At 40.0% G+C, this 21751-nt stretch overlaps 1 protein-coding gene across 1 annotated transcript in view; it reads left to right on the top strand.

The window, feature by feature from the left end:
- Positions 1–21751, top strand: part of TRIP4 (thyroid hormone receptor interactor 4) — a gene marked incomplete in the record, with an annotated part of 1109057 nt that overhangs the window by 704660 nt on the left and 382646 nt on the right. The window contains 1 exon segment of the mRNA XM_044077489.1: positions 12118–12242. Within this exon segment, the coding sequence (XP_043933424.1) occupies positions 12118–12242 (125 nt within the window).

Here is a 21751-nt window from a genome sequence, read left to right as displayed (position 1 = left end):
AGACTGGACCCAGGACTTTTCCTTGCTGTATTCCTAGTTGTATTCCTTATTTCTGACATCGACCCTTTCACCACAACCCCCTGTGTTATGTGGGGCATGTATTTTGTGCTTTGTACTGTGGTACTGAAAATGCTATCATTTTCTAAGTGCACTGTTCAGAAAAGGATCCATAAAAGATAACCTTCAGATTGCTGTTTAGAGGGAGGGTAGTGGGATTTGTCCATCTTTTACTTGAGGACCAATTGTTTATAGATGTAAACAATTAATCTTATGTGTCCTGAGCACTGTTTTGCTGAGATAAATGTAACATTTAAATGTACAGTGGCAAGCAGTTCAGTGAAACAAAATTTTGAAACTGTGGGAAGTGAGTAAGAAATATTAGACCCCCCCCCCCAAGCAGCCTTAATAATTTATTGCATTTAGTAGAATAGTGCACAGTTGAACTCATTTAAAGCTAGACAGTGCTCTTTTTTCCTTGGGGTTAAAAAGTTAAAACTTACTGAAAACATGCATGCTGTTTTTCACTCCTGGTAGGGGAATAGAGATTCATAGTTAAGTACTAGACTAATTGCTCTTGTAGACTATTTTAAGCCTAGCCAATTTCCCTTTCAAATGTGAAAATCAACCCTGTACCTTGTGTTTGTGAAGTAAACACCTTGACCGTATCAACTACCCCAAACAAAAAAATTGACCAGGGCATCGGAAAACCTCCTATACTCATTATGTTTTGTTATGTTATGGGATCATTTACATCCACCTGAGCTACCACCAACTCAAACAGATGGGAGTTCATTTTAATGTCTCATCTGAAGGGCAACTCATTCAGGAGTGCAGTACCCCCTTACACTGCACTGCAGTGTCAGCAGATGTTCATCGTGTTTCACTGTTGCAGTCATTACACTTGGGTTATCCTGCTTGCAGGCTACCCGCAGTCGGCCCAAATTCCAAAGTCCTGGTCTGGCATCTGTTGACGTCGCCTCTTCCCTGACGTCAGTGCACCAGGGGTATATAAAATGCAGCCGACACCATTTTCTTCAGTCTTTCTTGCCATGCGGTGATCGAAGCAAAAGCAGTTCACAAGTGCTGGTTGGCCGACTCCTGAGATTTTCGAAACTAATTTCAGATCCGAAGTCTTCAATAAAGCTAAGTACCCCGTTGGGGAAACTTTTTTCTTGCTCCAGACCAATGTCAGAAAAAATTAACAATTGTATTTCTTGTGGGAAGCAAATACCTCATGATAATTTTCATTCTTACTGTATTCCTTGCCTAGGCCCTGACCATGACGTTGTTAGCTGTCGGTTTTGTGCTAGATTCAACCAACGCACTATTAAGCGTCGGAACGATTTTGCCTTTCATTACTTTGGCCGAAGGTTTAATTATATAATGCCGTCAGAACAGCCGATGACCGGAGTCTATAAAAAGCGCAAGGAAAAGGACAGGCATCCGAGGTCCAAAACCGATGACGAGGCCTTCGCTAAGCCAGTCACCGGTTCGCTGATTCTCAGTGAGGTGCTTTCGCAGCCCCTGACGTCTGCTACCTCAGAGCCACAGGCCGCGACTGACTCCCACGTGGAGACAGCTAGGCCTCTGGATACTCAAGGTATTGGACACTTGGAAACTATTCCCTCAGATGGGTCTGGAGCCGCTGAGCAGGTATCGGCTTCTGAGGGTGTTTTCAGACCTACACAGTTGCATGTTAAGCCAACCTCAGCTTCCAAGACAAAGACTAAAACAGCTTTAAAGACAAAGAAACAAGTACAGCATTCTCCTGGACAGACTTCCATGCCTAAAAAACAGATGCTTAAAATGGCCGAAGACCTAATTACTTTGATTAGGGGTTCCCATCCCCCTCCTGATAAGAGGCCTAGGCAAGACACAGATTATGACTCCTATGATCAGGTTTCCATTTCCTCTGACTCCTCTTCAGAACAGGAATACTCTTTGCCTCCCTATGAGGATTCTGATGCTGAAGAATCAATCCCTTCAGCTTCTCCTCCTGAGGATTATTCTTTTGGGGAAACCCTGCATACTATGAGGGAGCATTTCCACTGGGAGAGCCAGGATTACTCAGAATCAAAGAAAAGGCTTTGAGACTTTCTTCTACTTCCCCAGCATAGACCTCTTGCTATTCCACCTGTTGTAGACATTGTAGATGATGTATTCTCAGAGTCCGGCCTATCTCCTGACTCTGCCTCCTGCACCTGTTAAGCCAGACAGATACTACAGGGTTCCAGACTCTCACAAATTTCTTTATAAAAACCCTGCTGCTGACCCAGAAACAATTTCTCAGGGTCCCAAAGGGGTCAAGGCCTCTACAGCTAAAAACCCTGTTCCTTCGGATAGGGATTCTAGGTCACTGGACCGATGGGGGAAAAAAGTTTACACTTCTGCTACCTTGGCTGTAAGGGCTTTAAATTGTCAGTTTCATATGCTTAAATATCAGCAATACTTAATGTCACTGCTAAAGCAGAACATTTTGACAAATTCTGAATGTTCTGAAAACAAGGAAATGCAGGATTTATTGCATGCAGCTGAACAAGTGGGGAAGCATACTTTGCAATGTGGTTTTGATTCACTGGAGGCCTCTTGTAGGGCCGCTGTTACAGGTTCTGTTATTAGAAGGCATGCTTGGTTAAAGGAACATAATCTGCCTGATCATGTTAAAGCAAAATTATTGGATGCTCTATTACAGCATGATACTTTGTTTGGTGTTAAGGCAGAAGAGGTGTTGAAGAAAATGGAGGATAAAGTGAAATCTATGCAGACAGTAAAGGATTTCTTACAGGTACAACCTCCCAAATTTAGCAGGAACTGGCCTTCTAAGAATTGGTCCTTTCCTGTGTCAGACAGACCACAAAGAGGCGGATACAGATGCCCTAGAGGCAGACAACAACCCCAGGGCTCATACAGGCCTAAGCAGTGGGGTGCTACTACCTCCAAAAGCGGAGAAGACAAATCACAGCCATATAGGAAACCGTCCCAATGATTTTCCTCTGCCAATGTCAAGCACTTATCTTTTGGCAGCACCCTTAGGGAGAAAGCTAGCACTTTTTTCGCAAAATTGGCACATAATCACCCAGGACAAATGGGTTGTAAACATAGTCTCTCAGGGCTACAGGTTCCACTTTCACACCCTTCCAAAGGCAAAAGGTATGCCAGACCTGCCACACAATCAATGGACAGAGGCACAAAAACAAGTTTCATTTCTCATGGACATGAAGGCTATTCAACCAGTACCACAGCAAGAGCAGGGACAAGGATTTTACTCAAGACTTTTCTTAGTACCCAGAAAGGAAAAAGCTTGGAGACCAATTCTGGACCCGTCTATTCTAAACACTTTTTTGGACGTTCCAAAATTCAAAATGTTGATTCTGCAGCAGCTTCTGCCCATGCTGGGCAAGAAGGCTTGGCTTGTAACATTGGACCTCAAAGAGGCATACCTGCATGTCCCAATCAGACAGTCTTGCAGAAGATACCTCAGATTCATAGCTGGTTCAATGCACTACCAATTCTCTGCACTGCCCTTTGGCTTATCTACTGCCCCCCAGGGTCTTCACAAAATGCCTGGCACCAGTAATTGCTTTTTGCAGACAAAGAGGAATTCAAATATATCCCTACTTGGACGGCTGCCTTATTCAAGCAGAGAACAAAGACATTCTACTAAAGCATCTGGCGTTTGTAAAAAAATTACTAATTTGCCTAGGGTACACAGTAAACGAAAAGAAATCAAAACTAGTTCCCTCTCAAGAGATAATATTCCTGGGTGCAAGCTTAAATACAACTGCCCAGATGGCTTATCTCACGCCAGACAAACAAAGGCAACTGACTTCATACTTCAAAAGCATGGCAACAAAGAACCAGTTATCTGCAAGAAAAATTCTGCAGGCTTTGGGCTTCATGGCATCCTGCATTCTGCTAATTCCATATGCAAGACTGCATATGAGGAAGCTACAATGGTACCTAAAAAGTGTTTGGACTCAACATTGCCACAGCCTGGAAACAATAATTACTCTCATTCCCTGCCTGCAACAGGAGATTCGATGGTGGGCACAGGCCTGTCACCACAACAAGGGACAGCCATTCACCTTACCCACAGCCAGGCAGACACTAACAACAGATGCATCAGATTATGCCTAGGGGGCCCACATGGCAGGAAAATGTATTCAGGACACATGGCCCGCAAGCCAAATGCATCTTCATATCAGTCAAAAAGAGATGCTAGCTTTACAGAATGCCCTGATAGCCTACAAGGAATTACTCCATCCAGGACAACTGCTGATAAAAATGGACAATACTACAGTCATGTGGTACATAAACATGCAAGGAGGCACTCATTCCTACCCCCTCTGCAGAAAAGCCATGACGTTGTGGAACACAGCATTGACTTATCAAGTACACCTGCAAGCACAATTCCTGCCAGGAAAAACAAATACTCTGGCAGACAAACTAATCGGAAACCTCATGGACCCTCACGAGTGGAAACTAGATCCACAAGTCTTCAGCATGATAACAAGGAAATAGGGATGCCCAGACATAGATCTATTTGCCTTCCCTCACAACTGCCAACTACAGAGATTCTGCTCAAGGACTTACCACGAACAAGCATGGAAAGTGGATGCGTTATCATTCATCTGGAAAACCCTTACAGTTTATGCCTTTCCTCCTCTGCCTCTCCTCCCCAAGGTACTCCTAAAGGTCAGACAAGAGAAGCCAAAAATGATACTGATTGCCCCAGACTGGCCATGCCAGCACTGGTATCCAATCCTAATGAACTTATCTCAAGGCCCAGCCTGGACGTTACCTCAAATTCCTCACCTACTGACCCAACAAAACAATCAGATCCTGCACAGCCAATTCAGAACACTAAATCTGGCTGCATGGCGGATATTATAACTATTCAGGACACACCTCTCTCTAAAGCAGTTATTGATGTTATTTTGGAGGCCAGGAGGCCCAGCACCAGAAAATTTTATGCAGAAAAATGGAAGAGATTATGTGCTTGTAACCAGGCACAAGCAATTGACACACTTGTACCAAATATTCCTCAGATTTTACAATACCTAACTGAGATGCTGGACAAAGGCCTGTCCTTCTCATCAATTAAGATCCATGCTTCTGCCATTTCAGCTCACTACAATACGGACCCACCTATTTTTTCGCATCCACTGCTGAGGCAGTACCTCAGAGGAGCCAAAAACATAAGACCTCCAAGGAGAGCACCAATACCTACATGGGACCTCAATTTTGTCTTGGAAAAGCTCACACTGCCTCCTTTTGAGCCAGCCAGTACAGCCGACATAAAGTTCTTATCATGGAAAACAGCTCTGCTCCTAGCAATAACTTCAGCAAGAAGAGTCTCAGAGTTGCAGGCATTAATGGCTGTGGAACCTTTTATTATTTTCCATCCAGACAGGGTTTCTCTAAGGACAAACCCAACATTTATGCCTAAGGTAGTGTCCACTGTGGCTCTTCACCAAACTATTCACTTGCCTACCTTTTATCCAAACCCACAGAATAAAAAGGAGAGACTTCTGCATTCTTTGGACATACACAGACAGCTATGCTTCTACTTGGACAAAACTAAAGCTTTCAGAAAGACTGAGCAACTTTTAGTGGCATGTGCTGCAGGATCACAAGGAAAGGCCATTTCAAAGCAGACTATTTCAAAATGGATAGGCCACTGCATTCGTTTCTGCTATTCACAACATGGCAAAACACTGCCTAAGGGCATTAGGCCACATTCTACCAGAGCAGCAGCCACTTCAGTAGCCTTCCTCAGAGGAGTACCAACCAAGGATATTTTGGAGGCTGCAAATTGGACTTCAGTGCACACTTTTACAAAGCACTACCACTTACCTCTTTATTCCAAGTCCAGAGCAGGCTTTGCCACTGCAGTTCTGCAGGGCCTCATAGCCACTCCTAATTCTATTTAGGCCCAGCCTCCCAACCTCAGCTTTGGGATTCAACACAAGTGTAATGACTGCAACAGTGAAACATGATGAACATAGTACATACCTACCATAAATGTAGATGTTCGAGTGTATTCACTGTTGCAGTCCAGGTTACCTCCCTCCATCCCCCTTTTCATTGCTGGGACTTATCTGTACTTCTCTGTTCTATACAACCTGTGTGGTGTATTTGCTTGTAGATGAAGGTAATGTTTTTGTTACTGCATGCTTTTTTATAAGCAAAATTTTTAGCCTACTCTTTTGGGGGCACCTGACATCTGGGGCAAGAAAAACTGATGAAAATGGCATCGGCTGCATCTTATATACCCCTGGCTAGTCAGGGAAGAGGCGACAGCAACCGATGACGGACCAGGACTTTGGAATTCGGGCCGACTGCGGGTAGCCTGCCAGCAGGGTAACCCAAGTGTAATGACTGCAACATTGAATACACTCGAATATCTACATTTATGGTAGGTACACAACTGTACTTTTAGCCTTCTGCACCAAGGAAGAATGTGCTTCTCTAACACCTCTTGACAAGTGGCAAGATCAGATTAGGAAAAAAAGGTAGTATTTGGTGCAAGTGGCAATATTAGCTGTAACTTTCACTTTAGTTATTGTAACCTTAATTTTAGATTACTTAATGTGTATGGGTGCAGCTGTCAATTTGGAGCAACCTCTCCTATCTGGTAGAGTAAACTTCATTTGCTGAAAATGTACAGTTTTGCATGTTCTCAGTTAAAAAGGGATGTGGGGTGGTCTGAAAATGCATTTATTTGCTTGAGTGTTTTCAGTGAATCAAAAATTTTTGAAATGTGACATTGTTTTTTTTGGAGATGAGAAAAAGAATAAAAGATAAGCCTGCCAAGCAGTGTATACATGCAAGTGAAATGTTGGAAATGCAAATTTAAAAGAACTGTCATGTATAATAGGTGGAAATAATAGCTCTTTATTATAATATCTACTCTCTCCATATTATCATGGAATGTAAATGGCCTTACAGGTGTAGACAAAAAAACAAAGATTATTGGGATATATTAAGAAATGGCTGCAAATAGCACTGCTGCAGGAATCGCTGTTCGGTAGACATGAACATGTAAATTTGATAAAGAAAGGATTTCAGGATACATGTTCAACAGGATGTCAGGGACCAAGGAAAAACAGCGTAATAATACTATTTACTAGTGGGGCTCCAGCTGTGATAGAAGATGGAAAAAAGACGACAATGGCAGATTTGTGGTATTAAGGTGCTGTTTGCAAGTGGAGAGGATTATGCTGGCATATATTTTGATTTCACCACAGACTGATGTTGTGGAGCTCAAGAAAATATGAGAAATTATCAGATTTCAGCAGTGAATATTATTTATGGGATGAATTGGAATTTGCTTGGCAGTAGTGGGGCTGCATCTCTGTGACCTAGAAGGGATTTCTGAACAAAAGGAAGAAAAGTGCGGACTCTGTGTAACTTGTAAAATCAGCAAAAGAACACAGAAAAGGATGATCTGTTTGTGTAACACTGACTTTTTATTACTATAATTTAGTTTAATTCTTTAGTATTAAAAGATGTATTCTTAATAAAGGCCCATAGTACACAGGCACTGTCACCCTGTTTTGTGTTCTTCTCTTGTTCTCTGAACAAATACATGAAATATTTGGATGGAAGATGTGACTTTAGTAGTAGGTGCTCTGACAGAAATTACATATTTCCCCAAGGTACAATAACTATGCTAGACTGGATAGAAATAATAATTCACTGGAACATGTGCATTTCATTGAAAGCTTTTACATATATTCAATAACTATTTCAGGTCACACTCTAATAAACACCATGATCAACATGCAGGGTAATGAAATAAAAGTGAAACTGTCGTTTTCTTTGATCTACTTGTTAAAACAGAGAAAGTTAAGTAATGGGTAGTGGAAATTCAAGAGTTATTAAGGAATATAGAAATGTATTCAGAAGGAATAGCTTAGTCAGTGGGATAAAATGAAATTTAACTCATTCACTCCAGAGGAAGTTTGCACTGTAACTCCCAATGGGCGGAGCTTAAGCTTTTTGACAGAATCAAATTATACCCTGACATTTCAAACAAATGTTCATATCTGTGGAACCATAGGGGTTATGAAAGAAGTATAAATGCAAACTCTTCAGCACAAACTATTTTTATAGTAGTAGTATTCTTTAGGTTCTAGGTCTTAAACCGCATTTTATAAGTTACAGTGCACACAGTAACTATTACATTTGTAATGTTTTTTTGTAAACTGCTTACAATATCTCTGCAACCACTCAAGTTACGTACTACCAGCAGCATTTTATTCACCTAGCTGAGAGCATGCATATGGGGCTAAGGAGTTCTGTTTGTGTTCCTTAGTTGTTGAGATATTTAGAAAAATGCAAAAATTATATATATATATATATATATATATATATATATATATATGTGTGTGTGTGTGTGTGTGTGTGTGTGTGTGTGTGTACCTGCACTAGAGAGAGGTCAAATATTAATGTAGTTGAGTTTGCCATTGTGTCAACTTTAAGGTGAAGGATTTTAAAACCTTGTACAATGTCATGGTTTTGGAATTATTGATGCAAATGTGAACAAGCTGTATTTGATGCTTAGAGGCGTCAGTAGGAGTTAACTGCAGATGCACCTGAAGGCATCACTCGGATGTAGTGAGTTAAAAAATATGGTAGAAGTAAGATAAGTAAATGGAAAAGAAGTAATATGAATTATTTAGAGGTGCTGACAAAATGTGAACATATTGCAGAGTAAGGGGAATATCACAGAAAAAGAAGAGAAACTGCAGAGAGCTAAAAGGGATATAAGGGAGTATGTATGAGATTAGAAAGATTGCTAAGCATCTGTTTTTTTAACTCCAGACCACAAAAACTTGTAGCACAACAGCTTGGGTAACAAAAGGTAGAAAGGGTTGTCACAAAACTTAAGAAGCCTATAAGAAGAAAAATAGAGATCCTTTTGAGGTATTTGAGATATTTAGGAAATTTTATGAAAATTTTTAGAAAGCAGAGGAATGTGAAAAAAGGCATAAAATAAATAATTATGGAAGACTTAATTATGCCAAGGTTAGAGGAATTTGAGGTTCAATAAATTAATAGCTAAGGCAAGAAGAGATGAGATAAAAATGGTGATGTGTAATCAGTCAACAGGGCAGTCTCCTGAAACAGTGATCTTGGAAGAAACCTGTGGTAGCTGCATTACCCAAAGATCGAGCTTCATTTAAGAACCATTTCAGTTTTAAACCATGATTTTAAAGTGGTTGTCTGTACTAAGAGTATAGTCACCAAATTTGATAGATATGGATCAATGTTATTTTGTGGAGAAATATTAACATTTGGCAACATTAATAGAAGAGCAGTGATCCAGAGAAAAGCAGAATGTAAGAAAATCCTCTGTGGTGGGTATTGATGCAGAGAAAGCATTCAATAATGTTAGCTGAGATTTTTAGGAGTAGTTTGCATTTTCTGATAAAATAATGAGATTAATTAGGGGGCTGTATGAAGGGTCTGAGGCAAGAATTATGGTGGGAATGTACCTCTCCATCAGGCTGTGTTTGAATAGTGGAACAAGGCAGGCATGTCCTTTTTCCCATTATTTACTTGTTTTATATGTAGAACCATTGCTAAATAAAATGCTCAGATGCAAGGACATAACTGTTATGGTAACCAACAAAAGTTGGCTTTATTTGCAGATGATACTAGTTTGTACTTAAATCCAGAAGAGGACATTTCACTGTTGTCGCACATTTTGAGATTGTTTCAGATCTTTTAGAGATATAAAATTAATGATGATAAAACAAAAGCTATTGTGGTAAACTACGTACTCACACCTGAACTGGTTTAACAATTCCCTTATTTATGTGGACAATAAGATAAAGCGTTTAGGTGTATGGATTAAAAAGGGTTCTGTTATGGCAGCTAAGGACGTATATAAACAGACTAAACAGAAGATAATATAAAACTAAGAAACTGGAAGCTTTTGATTATGGATGTGGATAGTAACATAAAATCAGTGATATAATGTATTTAGTCTCTTTAGCTTTAAATATAGGTCAAGTCATATTTTATCACCCAGGGGAGAAGTTGTGGATATTAATCAGTAGAGTTGAAAGAATTTGGGACGGGAAGAGGGCAAAAATTCAGTGGGATAAGTTGATGCTTCCCACAGAGCAAGGTGGCTTAAGATTGCTTGAATTGAATGGATGATACTTCAGAGCTTAGCAGTTAAGATTTTTATATGTAACATAAGTAAAAGGTTATAAATAAAAGTGGAATGGGATGATGATAATAAAATGGGGGAAGTTTGAAAAATGAAAGAGTGGGATTATGGATGCAGAACGTCAAGAAGATCAACAACTTTGCAAAATATTATATTCGTAAAGTAACAGAAAGTTTTCTAAGAATTAAGCTGATGTGTTTATGAGGAAAGGAGATTTTGCCAGTACGAATGACTGCAAGTAGGAGTATAGAAAATAGGTGAGATGAGGCTGGAATTTACTGGAGAAAATTATCAAAGGGATCAAAGTATTGGGAGCAAATAACTAGAGTGGCAATGGTAATAGAGTAAGATTAGGCCAAGTAGAAGTTTGGACTGCAGGTTAGAGACCACCTATTAAGGACCGATATCAGAGTACATGCAAAGAGAAAGGGATAGAGGGGTGCTAAGAGAAAGACCAGCTCTGATAGAGTATTTAGTTGAATCTAGAAGAGAAGATGCTTTTAAAAACGGATAATTATTACCCTAATCAGACTTCAGAGAATCTTTCCTTGGGTAGACAACAAATGCTGGGATGTGATGGGAAAGAAAGTGGTAACGGGAGCATGTTTTTTTGCGTGTGTAACGAGATAGCAGATTTTAAAAATTTCCCACAGAGAACTCTGTCAGATTTTTTTGAGCTGGGACACCAGCCTCTGAATTGCCTAGAGAAAGTATAGCCTTACTAAGTTTAATAGTAATGGCTATCAAAAAAAGTGATTACCAGAAAATGGAAATCAAAAGCTAAACAAACTGTAATTGTAGTACTGAATATTTTAAAGAAGATAAAAGAACATGGGTGGAATCTTTAGGAAAGAGAATGAGCAAATAATAGAAATATACGTGTTTGTGGGAACAGTATAAGCAGAATAATGTTAAGGAGGAGTGAGGTTCAAGGGAAGGTAGAAATTGAGCAATGTATGTAATGTTAGAACAAATGATTTAGAAAGAAGGCAGGTGTGTATAACGTGTATTGTATGAAAATGAAAAATGTTAAGATGTTTTTCTTCTATTAATGCATGTGTGCCTATGTCTTATTTAATAAAGGTGTTCAAAATAAAAAGAAAAAATATATAATTTCTGTGTGACTTCAGACCTAAAACGTGTTTCTGTACAGAAGTGATCTTTTTATTCTTTCTGTATGTTGAGGGATATAAAAAAAAAACTTCATTAAAATTTAAGATGGATACAGCTATTCCCATGTTTTTGGGGTTAGGATTTGCAGTCTTGTGATGTTTTAAACATAATTAAGCCAGTAACTTTCCCAGAAAATGTTAAGAATAGTTGTTTAACCATTTTGGCGCTACAAGATTTAAAATAGAAATAATCGAGAGTAGCTAGTATTCTTTGGACAGACCTGAAATTCATCAGCAAAAGGGTAAAATCATTGCTTTAGGGAAGCTGTTTAACCGACACATGATTTGTATATTAATGATTGCTGTCTCTTGTTTCTCATAAAATAAATACAAGTGCATTACTCAAAAGTAAAATGGGGTGATCTTGCATTTATCCACCAGATTACTAAAGACTGTCACTAGCACAAGATTGGAAACGGGCTGCTAGTGTTTTAACTAAGTTTTACTGATGGGATTCTCTTCAACATAAATCAGAACATTTTATTGCAGTTTGTGTCAGCTGTCCTGTTATAACAAGTGTTAAATGATTCAAGCTTGTCTGATTTTTCCCCAAGCTTTTGGCTTTGCAAGATGCTTAATGCTAAAAGCACTTGCATTATATATAACCTTTTAATTTGTGGTAGGAACTCTGAATGTCAGCATGCTAAGCTTTTCTGCAGATAATTTTTTGACTAATACAAGATGGGAAACAAGTTATACAGAAGTGTCAAAAGTGATCTTCAGATTGGATCACTAATGTTTTTCTTATTTTTGAAACAGGGTGGAAGGTAGGACTTGGTACACCTCACACAGGGGCCGTCTTTGGATTGCTGCAGCAGCCAAGAAGCCATCTCCTCAGGAAATTTCAGAAGTGGAAACAATGTACAAGATGTTGCTTGGTAGAGGTATGACATATTTTCAGATAGGAAGAAAATATCAAAGCTGGCATGAGTGACAACTAGTGAAAGAATGAATCACGAGCTGCTAACTGGAATCTTAAATTAACCTAAGGGCAAACACATGGCTCACAAAACATTGTTGGCTTAGAAAATCTCATTATCTTTGTGTAATTTAGTAGTTTTATTTATAATTTGTTGAACTTTTATTTGCAGAACTGAAGTAATGTATCAAGTTGTAAACACTATTAAAGTGCTTAAACCCAAATCACTTTACAAAAACTTAAGTACAATGACCTATGATAGTTATTCAAATACTGAGAAAATGTACTACAAATGCATACTGATTGCAAAAAATCAGAGACTTCAAATGAAAATTCTTCAAATGTGAAATAATGTAAGCATTCCATCAGTTGTTTCTCTTTAAAGCAATCTGAAATATGACTAGCAAAATAACTGTGCCACAGTTGAAACTATGCAGGTAGAACTACTGTACAAGGAAGCTGATATCAGTTGCTTTAGTAGTAGTGCTAACAAGCAGCAGGCCGTGCAGTTTCTTCATGTCTGACAAACATTAGATATTCTTTGTAATGTCACTGTTGCAGTACACTTTATAAGTGGAACTTATCTGCTAGGATACTCGTATGGCTTGCTAGTCTGTAAAGCTCATGCTTCTTCCTCACACACCATACATCTGCCATTAGCATAAATCTACATATTATTGTAAGAGGGATGTACAGATGCCCATACCTCTCAACTGTACCGAATTCTTCGGTAAATACAGTTTTTTTTTTTTTACTCAACAGATTTTTATTTTTTTTATGTTTATGAGTAAATTGTGATACAGTCGCTATTAATTACAAATCAAGTTAACAGGAGTAGTTAATAATCATAACAATATGTACAATATTTACAAATGGTCCAATGAAAGGAAACAGAGAAAAAAAAAAACACATATGACATTTATAATTATATATTCCTTTAAGTTCACATTATTCCATGTCCCCATACAGTTTTTGATGTCAAAATATTGGGGTGTCACGAATTTCCAAGTGGCCCCTTTAATTTCCGAATTTTGCGGGATTTTTAAGTTGTTCCTGATGTCATCATGTGTAGGGAGTGTGATGACATCAGAACGTATACTGTTAAACCAGTAGCAGCTTTACCACTCGGGCACTCTTTACGTTTAAACGGCTTACCTTTGAACAAACTGCAAGAATACAATTAGAGTAAGGCTACTGCTGCATGTATGAGAGCTCTTTTTGTAAGCGGGCAAACGAAGATGTATTTGTGCAGGCATAGTACTGTGGAATGGCTGCATTAACTTTTCCATAAGTGGAACAGCTACTTTCCCTAACTGCATAGCGGAACTTTAATGTTTTGAACAAATGGCAGGCATAGTGCTGTATTTAACTTTTTTCTTTTCCATAACCGCTGCATTTTGCCTTTCGGTGCTGGTATTTGTGTAGTGTACAAGCTTAACATCTGAACATTAAAAATCATTGCAGAGACTAATTATGAGGAATGTTTTCTTATTTTTTTACAACATGTTTTCGTATACTGAAACCTATATCGTTATAGGGGATCTCTGTATAGTGCATTTATTTCATAGACCCATAAACTGATGTTATGAGGGAGCATTATTAACTCTAGCAGGATCTGAAGGCCAGCATCCTAGTGCTGTCACATGCCTTAAACTGTAGCAGTAGTGAGGTATGTGGTGTTGCTTAGATAGTGCTCATTAAGCATTAGTCAGGCCCTGCAGAGATCAGCTCACATCAATTCATTATTAAGTTGACTACTTTGATTTTATATTATGAAATAAAACGTAGGTACACACCACCAACCAGACTCTCTTAAAATCGAAGTCAAAGAATTAGGCCAATAATTGTAATCGATGACTGACATGAGACAATGCCGTGAATTTTTGATAGATGATGAGGGAAGGGATGTGGAATCAAAAATCCACATTTAACATCAACATACATTTTCAGAACACTAAGAAGTATGACACTGATAATCACAGTCTGGCTGGCATTTTTGATTAGACTGTAACCTTAACCAGTTTATCAGACAAATGTTTTGGGAGGGATACTCCAAAACTGGGACAGTTGAGAGGTGAGGTTGTGTGCATAGCATCTGTAACTTACGTTCTTCAGCTCAAGCAGGTAGTTGTGCAGCAGGTTTGTGAACTGAACTGCCATGAGCCAAGCAGTTTGATATGCTGAATCTGTTTATTTTTTTTTTTGTTTTTGTTTTTACTTGATAAGAATGCAAAAGGACAGTATACTGTTTCAAAGAGAACAATAACCTACAATCAAATGCAATTTTTGATTTCCCCTAACTGCTTCTCCAGTAGTTCGGTACAAAAGTGATTGAGAGCCTAGTGAACGGCACACGAGGAGAGTCTGCTTATTTCCTGGTTCAGATCTCCTTTCCTGCAGTTTGAGCTTTCCTGGTTCATTGAAAAGACAGGGGTATGAATTTTCACTCTTGATTGCTGGGGATTCCCCAGTGTATAACGGTCCTTACCGTGGCAGAGCAGAGCTTTTCCCCTGAAAATGGAACCCTACGTCTCGATAACCTGTCTGATAGTGACAGCAAAAGCTACAAAGTTTTACTTCTTAATGGAGACATTGGGACCCAGACTGAGGCAGTTCTACAGCTGAATGTTTACAGTACGTTGTAATGTTTGTATGTTCTTATATAAAACTAGAATTACTGCCTTCTTCATAAACACCAGTGGTACATTTCTAATAGAAAAGTGAGCTTTAACTTTGTAGTCAGCGCCTGCAACCATTCTAAAATAATTATCTTCAATGTGTTTCCAAAATAAATGTATATTTTTGCAGTGTTAGTACATTCTATCCTTTTATGCCAAGTTAAGGCACTTGGATGCAGCAGCTTAGTTGTCTTGACTTTTTTTCAGGATACTGCTGTCCACATTAGGACTGTAGGGTGCATGATAACATTAATTTCTGAGGCACTTGCTGCTCTCCAGACTACCATTTTGCCTGCTGAATTGTTGAAATTAGAAGGACTGATGTGAGCATTCATTGAAACTATATTTAGTCACACCAAGAAATAACCTTAATATATGTAGATTTAGGAGACTCAACTTTACTGCCTAAGTTTTGCAATTTAGAGTATTCTGTTTCAAAACCAAGGCTTTACCGTGAGCTTCCTGAAGAAAGGAGAAAGGCAAATACTTACTATGTATCTACAGTAGTCACTTCTCCTAGAGAATGATTAAGTTACATGCACTGCAGCAGGTTTGCTCTTCCAGTAAAATAAGTTTGGACAAATATTCCCTTGGAACTGTCTGATGTCAGTTTTATGTGTTCATACCTGAATATTTGATGCTGTTTGGGATAATTAAATCATTCTGGAGTCTGATTTTTTCATTAATGGTTAATGGTAAATTCTGACAAATCATCTTCAGTAGGTCACAATCTTATTTAATGTAAAAAATAAAACATCAATTCACATGATTCAAACCGGTTTCGGCTAACGCCTTCTTCAGTGATGGAGACAAAAATGTAGAATTGCTAACAAACTTGTGGTTTTAATACAGCGCCATCTTGTGTGTAACCATATGATTGTATAAAGATGAATTTAAAAGTGCTCATTTAGTCCTGGTGGGAACAACCCATCCAACTTGACTATGCACTTTTTTTCTTTATTACTAAGCATTTCATGTAAAGTGGCTTTATCATTAATTCTATACCTAATACAGTCAATGACAGTAAATGTAAAGATCTCAGTGGCATGTTTCAAAATGTGTTTGTATAAGGCATTGGATTGCTTTTTATTTCGAATGTCACTGAGATGTTCCCCTATTCTAAGCTTTAGAGGCTGTGAAGTCTGACCCACGTAAATGCCATGCATGTGCATGTGGCTAGATAGATGACCCAACTAGTGTTGCAGTTAGAAAAACATGAGATGTCGTAAACAATGGGTGAGTTATGGCTACTGAAGCTGTCTGTCTTAAATACTCTAAGACAATATGTGCAATATCCACATGGGTTACATCCCTCCAATTTATGACCAGTAATTGTTCTTTGAGTTAAATAATGGTCAGCTTCATTCCATTTTTTATAATGACTGAACAATGAGCCTAAAGAACGGCCCTTGCGGAAAGAGAAAGAGCAGTTGTCATTCAGATGTTCCCTGAGTTTGCTGTCTGACTGTAGAATATTCCAGTGTTTAGCAATAATATCCATAAAGATCTTAAGTGTTTATGTCATATGTTGTCACAAGCCTCAATTCCTGTCTATTTTTCATTGAACGTTGCTGATATGACAGCAATTGTTCCCTGTCCTGTTGGTTGGCAAATCGGCTGACCCTGCAAATGTCACTTGCTCTATATCCCCTGTTTTTGAATCTGGTTACCAGGTCCTGTCTATATTGGCTACATGTGGAGGGACTTGAGCAAATTATTTTAATCCTAAAAATTGTGACGTAGGAATATTCCTGATGACGTGTTGTGGGTGGAAGCTGGTGGCATGTAAAAGTGTATTGAATTGTGGAAATTTTCTGAAAACCTGTTGGTTGGTATAGAAGGCTGATGTGGCATTTTTATTAGAATTTGTTGAATAACTCAATCAATATAAGTGGGGTATTGAGTTCAAGATAACTTTTGACAAGCAGGAAATTACTTTCCTGCATGTATTGATTAGACGAACCAGTGCAGACACATTGGAAAGTGAGGTTTTCAGAAAATTTCCACAATTCAATACACTTTCACATGCCACCAGCTTCTACCCACAACATGTCATCAGGAATATTCCTAAGTCACAATTTCTTAGGATTAAAAGCATTTGCTCAAGTCCCTCCACATATAGCCAGTATAGACAGGACCTGTTAACCAGATTCAAAAACGGGATATAGAGCAGGTGACATTTGCAGGGCCAGCCGATTTGCCAACCAACAGGACAGGAACAATTGCTGTCATATTAGCAATGTTCAATGAAAAATAGACAGGAACTGAGGCTTGTGACAACATATGGCAGAAACACTAAGATCTTTATGGATATTATTGCTAAACACTGGAATGTTCTACAGTCAGATAGCAAACTCAGGGAACGTCTGAATGACAACGGCCCTTTCTCTTTCCGCAAGAGCCGTTCTTTGGGCTCATTGTTCAGTCATTATAAAAAATGGAATGAGGTTGACCAGTCTTTAACTCAAAGAACAATTGCTGGTCATAAATTGGTGGGATGTAACCCATGTGGACATTGCACATATTGTCCTAAAGTATTTCAGACTGACAGCTTCAGTAGCCATAACTTACCCACTGTTTATGACATCTCATTTTTTGCTAACTGCAATACTAGTTGGGTCATCTGTCTAGCCAAATGCACATGAGTGGCATTTTATGTGAGTCAGACTTCACGGCCTCTAAAGCTTAGAATAGGGGAACATCTCAGTGACATTCGAAATAAAAAACAATCCAGTGCCTTATACAAACACATTTTGAAACATGCCACTGGGATCTTTAGATTACTGTCATTGACTGTATTAGGTATAGAATTAATGATAAAGCCACTTTACATGAGATGCGTAATAATAAAGAAAAAAAAGTGGATAGTCAAGTTGGGTGGGTTGTTCCCACCAGGACTAAATGAGCAACTTTTAAGTTTATCTTTATCCAATCATATGGTTACACACAAGATGGCGCTGTATTTAAACCACAGGTTTGTTAGCAATTCTACATTTTTGTCTCTATCACTGAAGAAGGAGTTAGACGAAACCAGTTAAGAAGGCGGTTTGATTCATGTGAATTGATTTTTTATTTTTTTACATTAAATAAGATCGTGATCTACTGTATATGTGCTGGCTCATTTTTGGTTTGCATTTTGCCTTTTGTTTTGGAGCCTTGCATTTGCCATCCATGCAGGTCTTTTGGTGGTATAATATCTTCACCTTATGGGGTTAATACTGTCGCATTTGATGACAGCATGGGCATGCGTCTTAGGAACATTTGAGTTCAGTAGTTGAAGTTGTGACCAGAGGACAGACATTTAGAAAATACAAAGTGCTGTAATTTAAGCTGCATTTGTTTATTGCCAAGGTAGTGCATACTCAGAATTAGCAAGCCTGGGCTTCTGCCTTTCACTAAGGTGCATAGTAAAAGAGGTGTGTGTGTGTGTGTGTGTGTGTGTGTGTGTGTGTGTGTGTGTGTGTGTGTGTGTGTGTGTGTGTGTGTGTGTGTGTGTGTGTGTGTGTGTGTGGTATAAAATGCCCCATTTAGATATAACTGGTTGTTAGAGGTATTGGTCTGTTCCTCTTAAAATTTGTAGTTTTCTGGCAAATCAGTAATAACTGAATTCACTAAATAATGATAGCCATTTAAGTTTCAGTCTTCCTATCTTTCAGGAAATGCATGGTAACACAAAACATTTTATTCTGGCAACTTTTTCTAAGATTATACAAGCAGTGTTTAAAATGTGTCCCTGATTTTGGGCCTTTTGTCCCCCCACCCCCAATAAATTTTGTTTTTTTCCAGATTTCTTGTGCTGCATAGTTCTTCAGGGGGAGAGAAGTTTAGTGCTGCTTATATTAAGTCTGTTTGTATTAGTAGCACAACAGGTAGAATACTTGAAATTAATGTAGAAAGCCGTGGGTTCTATTCCCACAGCATGTAGATGGATTACAGTAGTGTGTTATACTTTTGAAGGGATGGATGCTGCAGTCCTGAGAGTGTCCTCTTTGGTGGAGATGCCTACTAACTATGAACCTGTTATCAGTTTGCCACCCATTCCTTATTGCAATATTACTAGTTTATCATTTTTTAATCCAACATAGGCAATTTATTTCTCAAAGGCAACAGGCACTTTATTTGTAGATGAAACAATGAAATATAAAGTTGTTTGTTGGTGCAAGCAACCTCTTCATTATTTATTTATTTTACATTTGTTGACTGGGATAGTCCGACTGGATTTATGTCCTTTTTCATCAGAGGCCCAGAGAGAAAAGCTGCATACATACAAAAACTATTTATATGTGTGTGTGTGTGTGTGTGTGTGTGTGTGTGTGTGTGTGTGTGTGTGTGTGTGTGTGTGTGTGTATCATGATGTCCTTCAAGAATGCAACTGCAGTCCTGACATATGGGTTGTCCTGCCTCAGGCAGCCCTTCGGTCGTCCGGATTCCAAAGTCCGGGTCCGGCGTCGGCAGATGTCGCCTACTCCCCGACGTCAGAGCGGCTGGGGTATAAAGGCTTCCGCCGACGCCATCTTCTTCAGTCTTTCTTGCCGCGCGGTGCCAGATGCAGATGTCCTTCAAGAATGCAACTGCAGTCCTGACATACGGGTTGTCCTGCCTCAGCAGCCCTTCGTTTGGCCAGATTCCAAAGTCTGGGTCCGGCGTCGGCCGATGTCACCTCCTCCCCGACGTCAGAGCGGCTGGAGTATAAAGGCATCAGCCGACGCCATCATCTTCAGTCTTTCTTGCCGCGCGGTGCCCGAAGCAGAAGCAGTTCGCAAGTGCCAGTCGGTCAGCTCCTGTGTTTTCAGTTACCGAAGTCATCTAAAAGCTAAGTACCCCATTGGGGAACATTTTTTCTTGCCTCAGCCAATGTCAGAACAAATTGAGAAAGTTAATAATTGTTTGTCTTGTGGTAAACAAATACCTCATAAGAACTTCCATTCTTACTGCCTCCCTTGCCTGGGCCCAGGCCACGACGTCTCGGCCTGTGCTGCCTGTGCTTGCTTTAATAAGCGCACTCTCAGGCGCCGGGCAGAATTTGCCAAAGACTTTTTTGGCGAATCCTACGCTTACAACATGCCGTTGGAACAACCGACAGCACAAACTACCAAAAAACGAAAGGACTGGGACCGACATCCTCGGCCCGCGTCTTCCACCGATATAATGCCTAAGCCCTCCGCGAGTGCTTCGGTCCCTTCGGAAGCGGTAATTCAACCGTTCCAGGCCGACGACACCGCGTTAACACGTTCCTCGGTCTCTGAGACTACACCGGTGCCGGTTGTTGATTTTCCTCCGGAAACCGAAGTTCTGGATCTACCCGACACCATTCCCGTGGACCAAGTTACCCCTGCACGTGGGGCAGCTAGGCCTCCTGTATCCATGTCCATCAAGGCCTTTGCATGTGCTAAGGCCACCAGCCAGGCCAAGGCCCATCCTAAACCTACTTCTCAGGCCCCTTCTGACAGACAGATCATGTCTCTGGCTGCAGATCTAATCTCTCTTATCAGGGGGTCTCAGCCTCACCCAGATAGAGGTTCTCAGCCGCCTGCAGAAAAAAGGCCTAGAACTGAGCAGGCAGACAACCTCTCTTCAGATGAAGCCTCTGGGGATTCAGAGCATTCAGATACCCAAGAAGAATCCTTCCAGGCCTATGAGGACTCTGATGCTGAGGAATCAATTCCCTCTGCCTCTCCTCCAGAGGATTTTTCTTTCGGTGAAGTACTCCACTCCATGAGGGAACATTTTAAGTGGCAGGGTCAGGAATTTTCTGATTCTAGGAAAAGGCTACGTACCTTCCTTAAGTTACCCCAGCACAGACCTTTAGCTATCCCTCCAGTTTTGGATGTCCTGGATGATGTATTCTCCGACTCCAGTGCTTCCCCTGATTCTCTCCCTCCTGCTCCTGTCAAGCCAGACAGATATTACAGGGTCCCTGACACTCACAATCATCTCTTTAAGGCCCACTCTGTGGATCTAGAAACAATTTCACAGGGCCCCAAAGGAGTGGCTACCTCCTCAGCCAAGAATCCACTGCCAGCTGACAGGGAAGCAAGGTCCCTGGAGAGATGGGGTAAAAAAGTTTATACCTCTTCCACCCTTGCCATGAGGTCACTTAACTGCCTTTTTCATATGTTTCAGTACCAGGATTATTTACTGGATGATTTGCAGAAAAAGCTAGCCTCTCCTGAGCCTATAGATAGAAAGGCATTGCAGGATTTGGTTCATAATACTCAGCAGGTTAGTAATCATTTTCTTCAGTGTGGTTATGATGCATTGGAGGCTTCATGTAGGGCAGCTATGACAGGGGCTGTTATCCGTAGACATGCTTGGTTGAAAGAACAGCCACTGCTGGATCATGTTAAGGTAAAGCTCCTGGACGCACCTCTGGATAAACAGAAGCTTTTTGGTGCTAATGCTCAGGATGTGTTGAAATCTATTGAGGAGAAGGCAAAATCAGTACAGACAGTAAAGGATTTCCTCCAGGTTCAGCCACCAAGGTTCAGCAGGAATTGGCCTTCAAAGAATTGGTCCTTTCCAGACTCTGACAAGTTTCAAAGGGGAAGGAACAGGCATGCACGAGGTAGAGGGCAATACCGAGGCTCCTACAGGGGACGCCAATGGCAACCACAAAATGGAGAAGTGGCACAGGTAGTTCACCTGCACCACAGGGACAATCACAATGACTTACCTTTCACTCCGCCTACCAAGGCTCAAAGAGAAGCACCTCTAGGCGGAAAATTATCTCTGTTCTCAAAAAACTGGCACATTATAACAAAGGACAATTGGATTCTGGACATAATAGACAGAGGTT

The sequence above is a fragment of the Protopterus annectens genome, chromosome 7.part0 (genome assembly GCF_019279795.1).
Source record: "Protopterus annectens isolate FY-2018-M chromosome 7.part0, PAN1.0, whole genome shotgun sequence".
Lineage (NCBI taxonomy): Eukaryota > Metazoa > Chordata > Ceratodontiformes > Protopteridae > Protopterus > Protopterus annectens.
The sequence above is the reverse complement of the archived record's forward strand: the minus strand, read 5'-3'. Positions and strand labels throughout refer to the sequence as shown.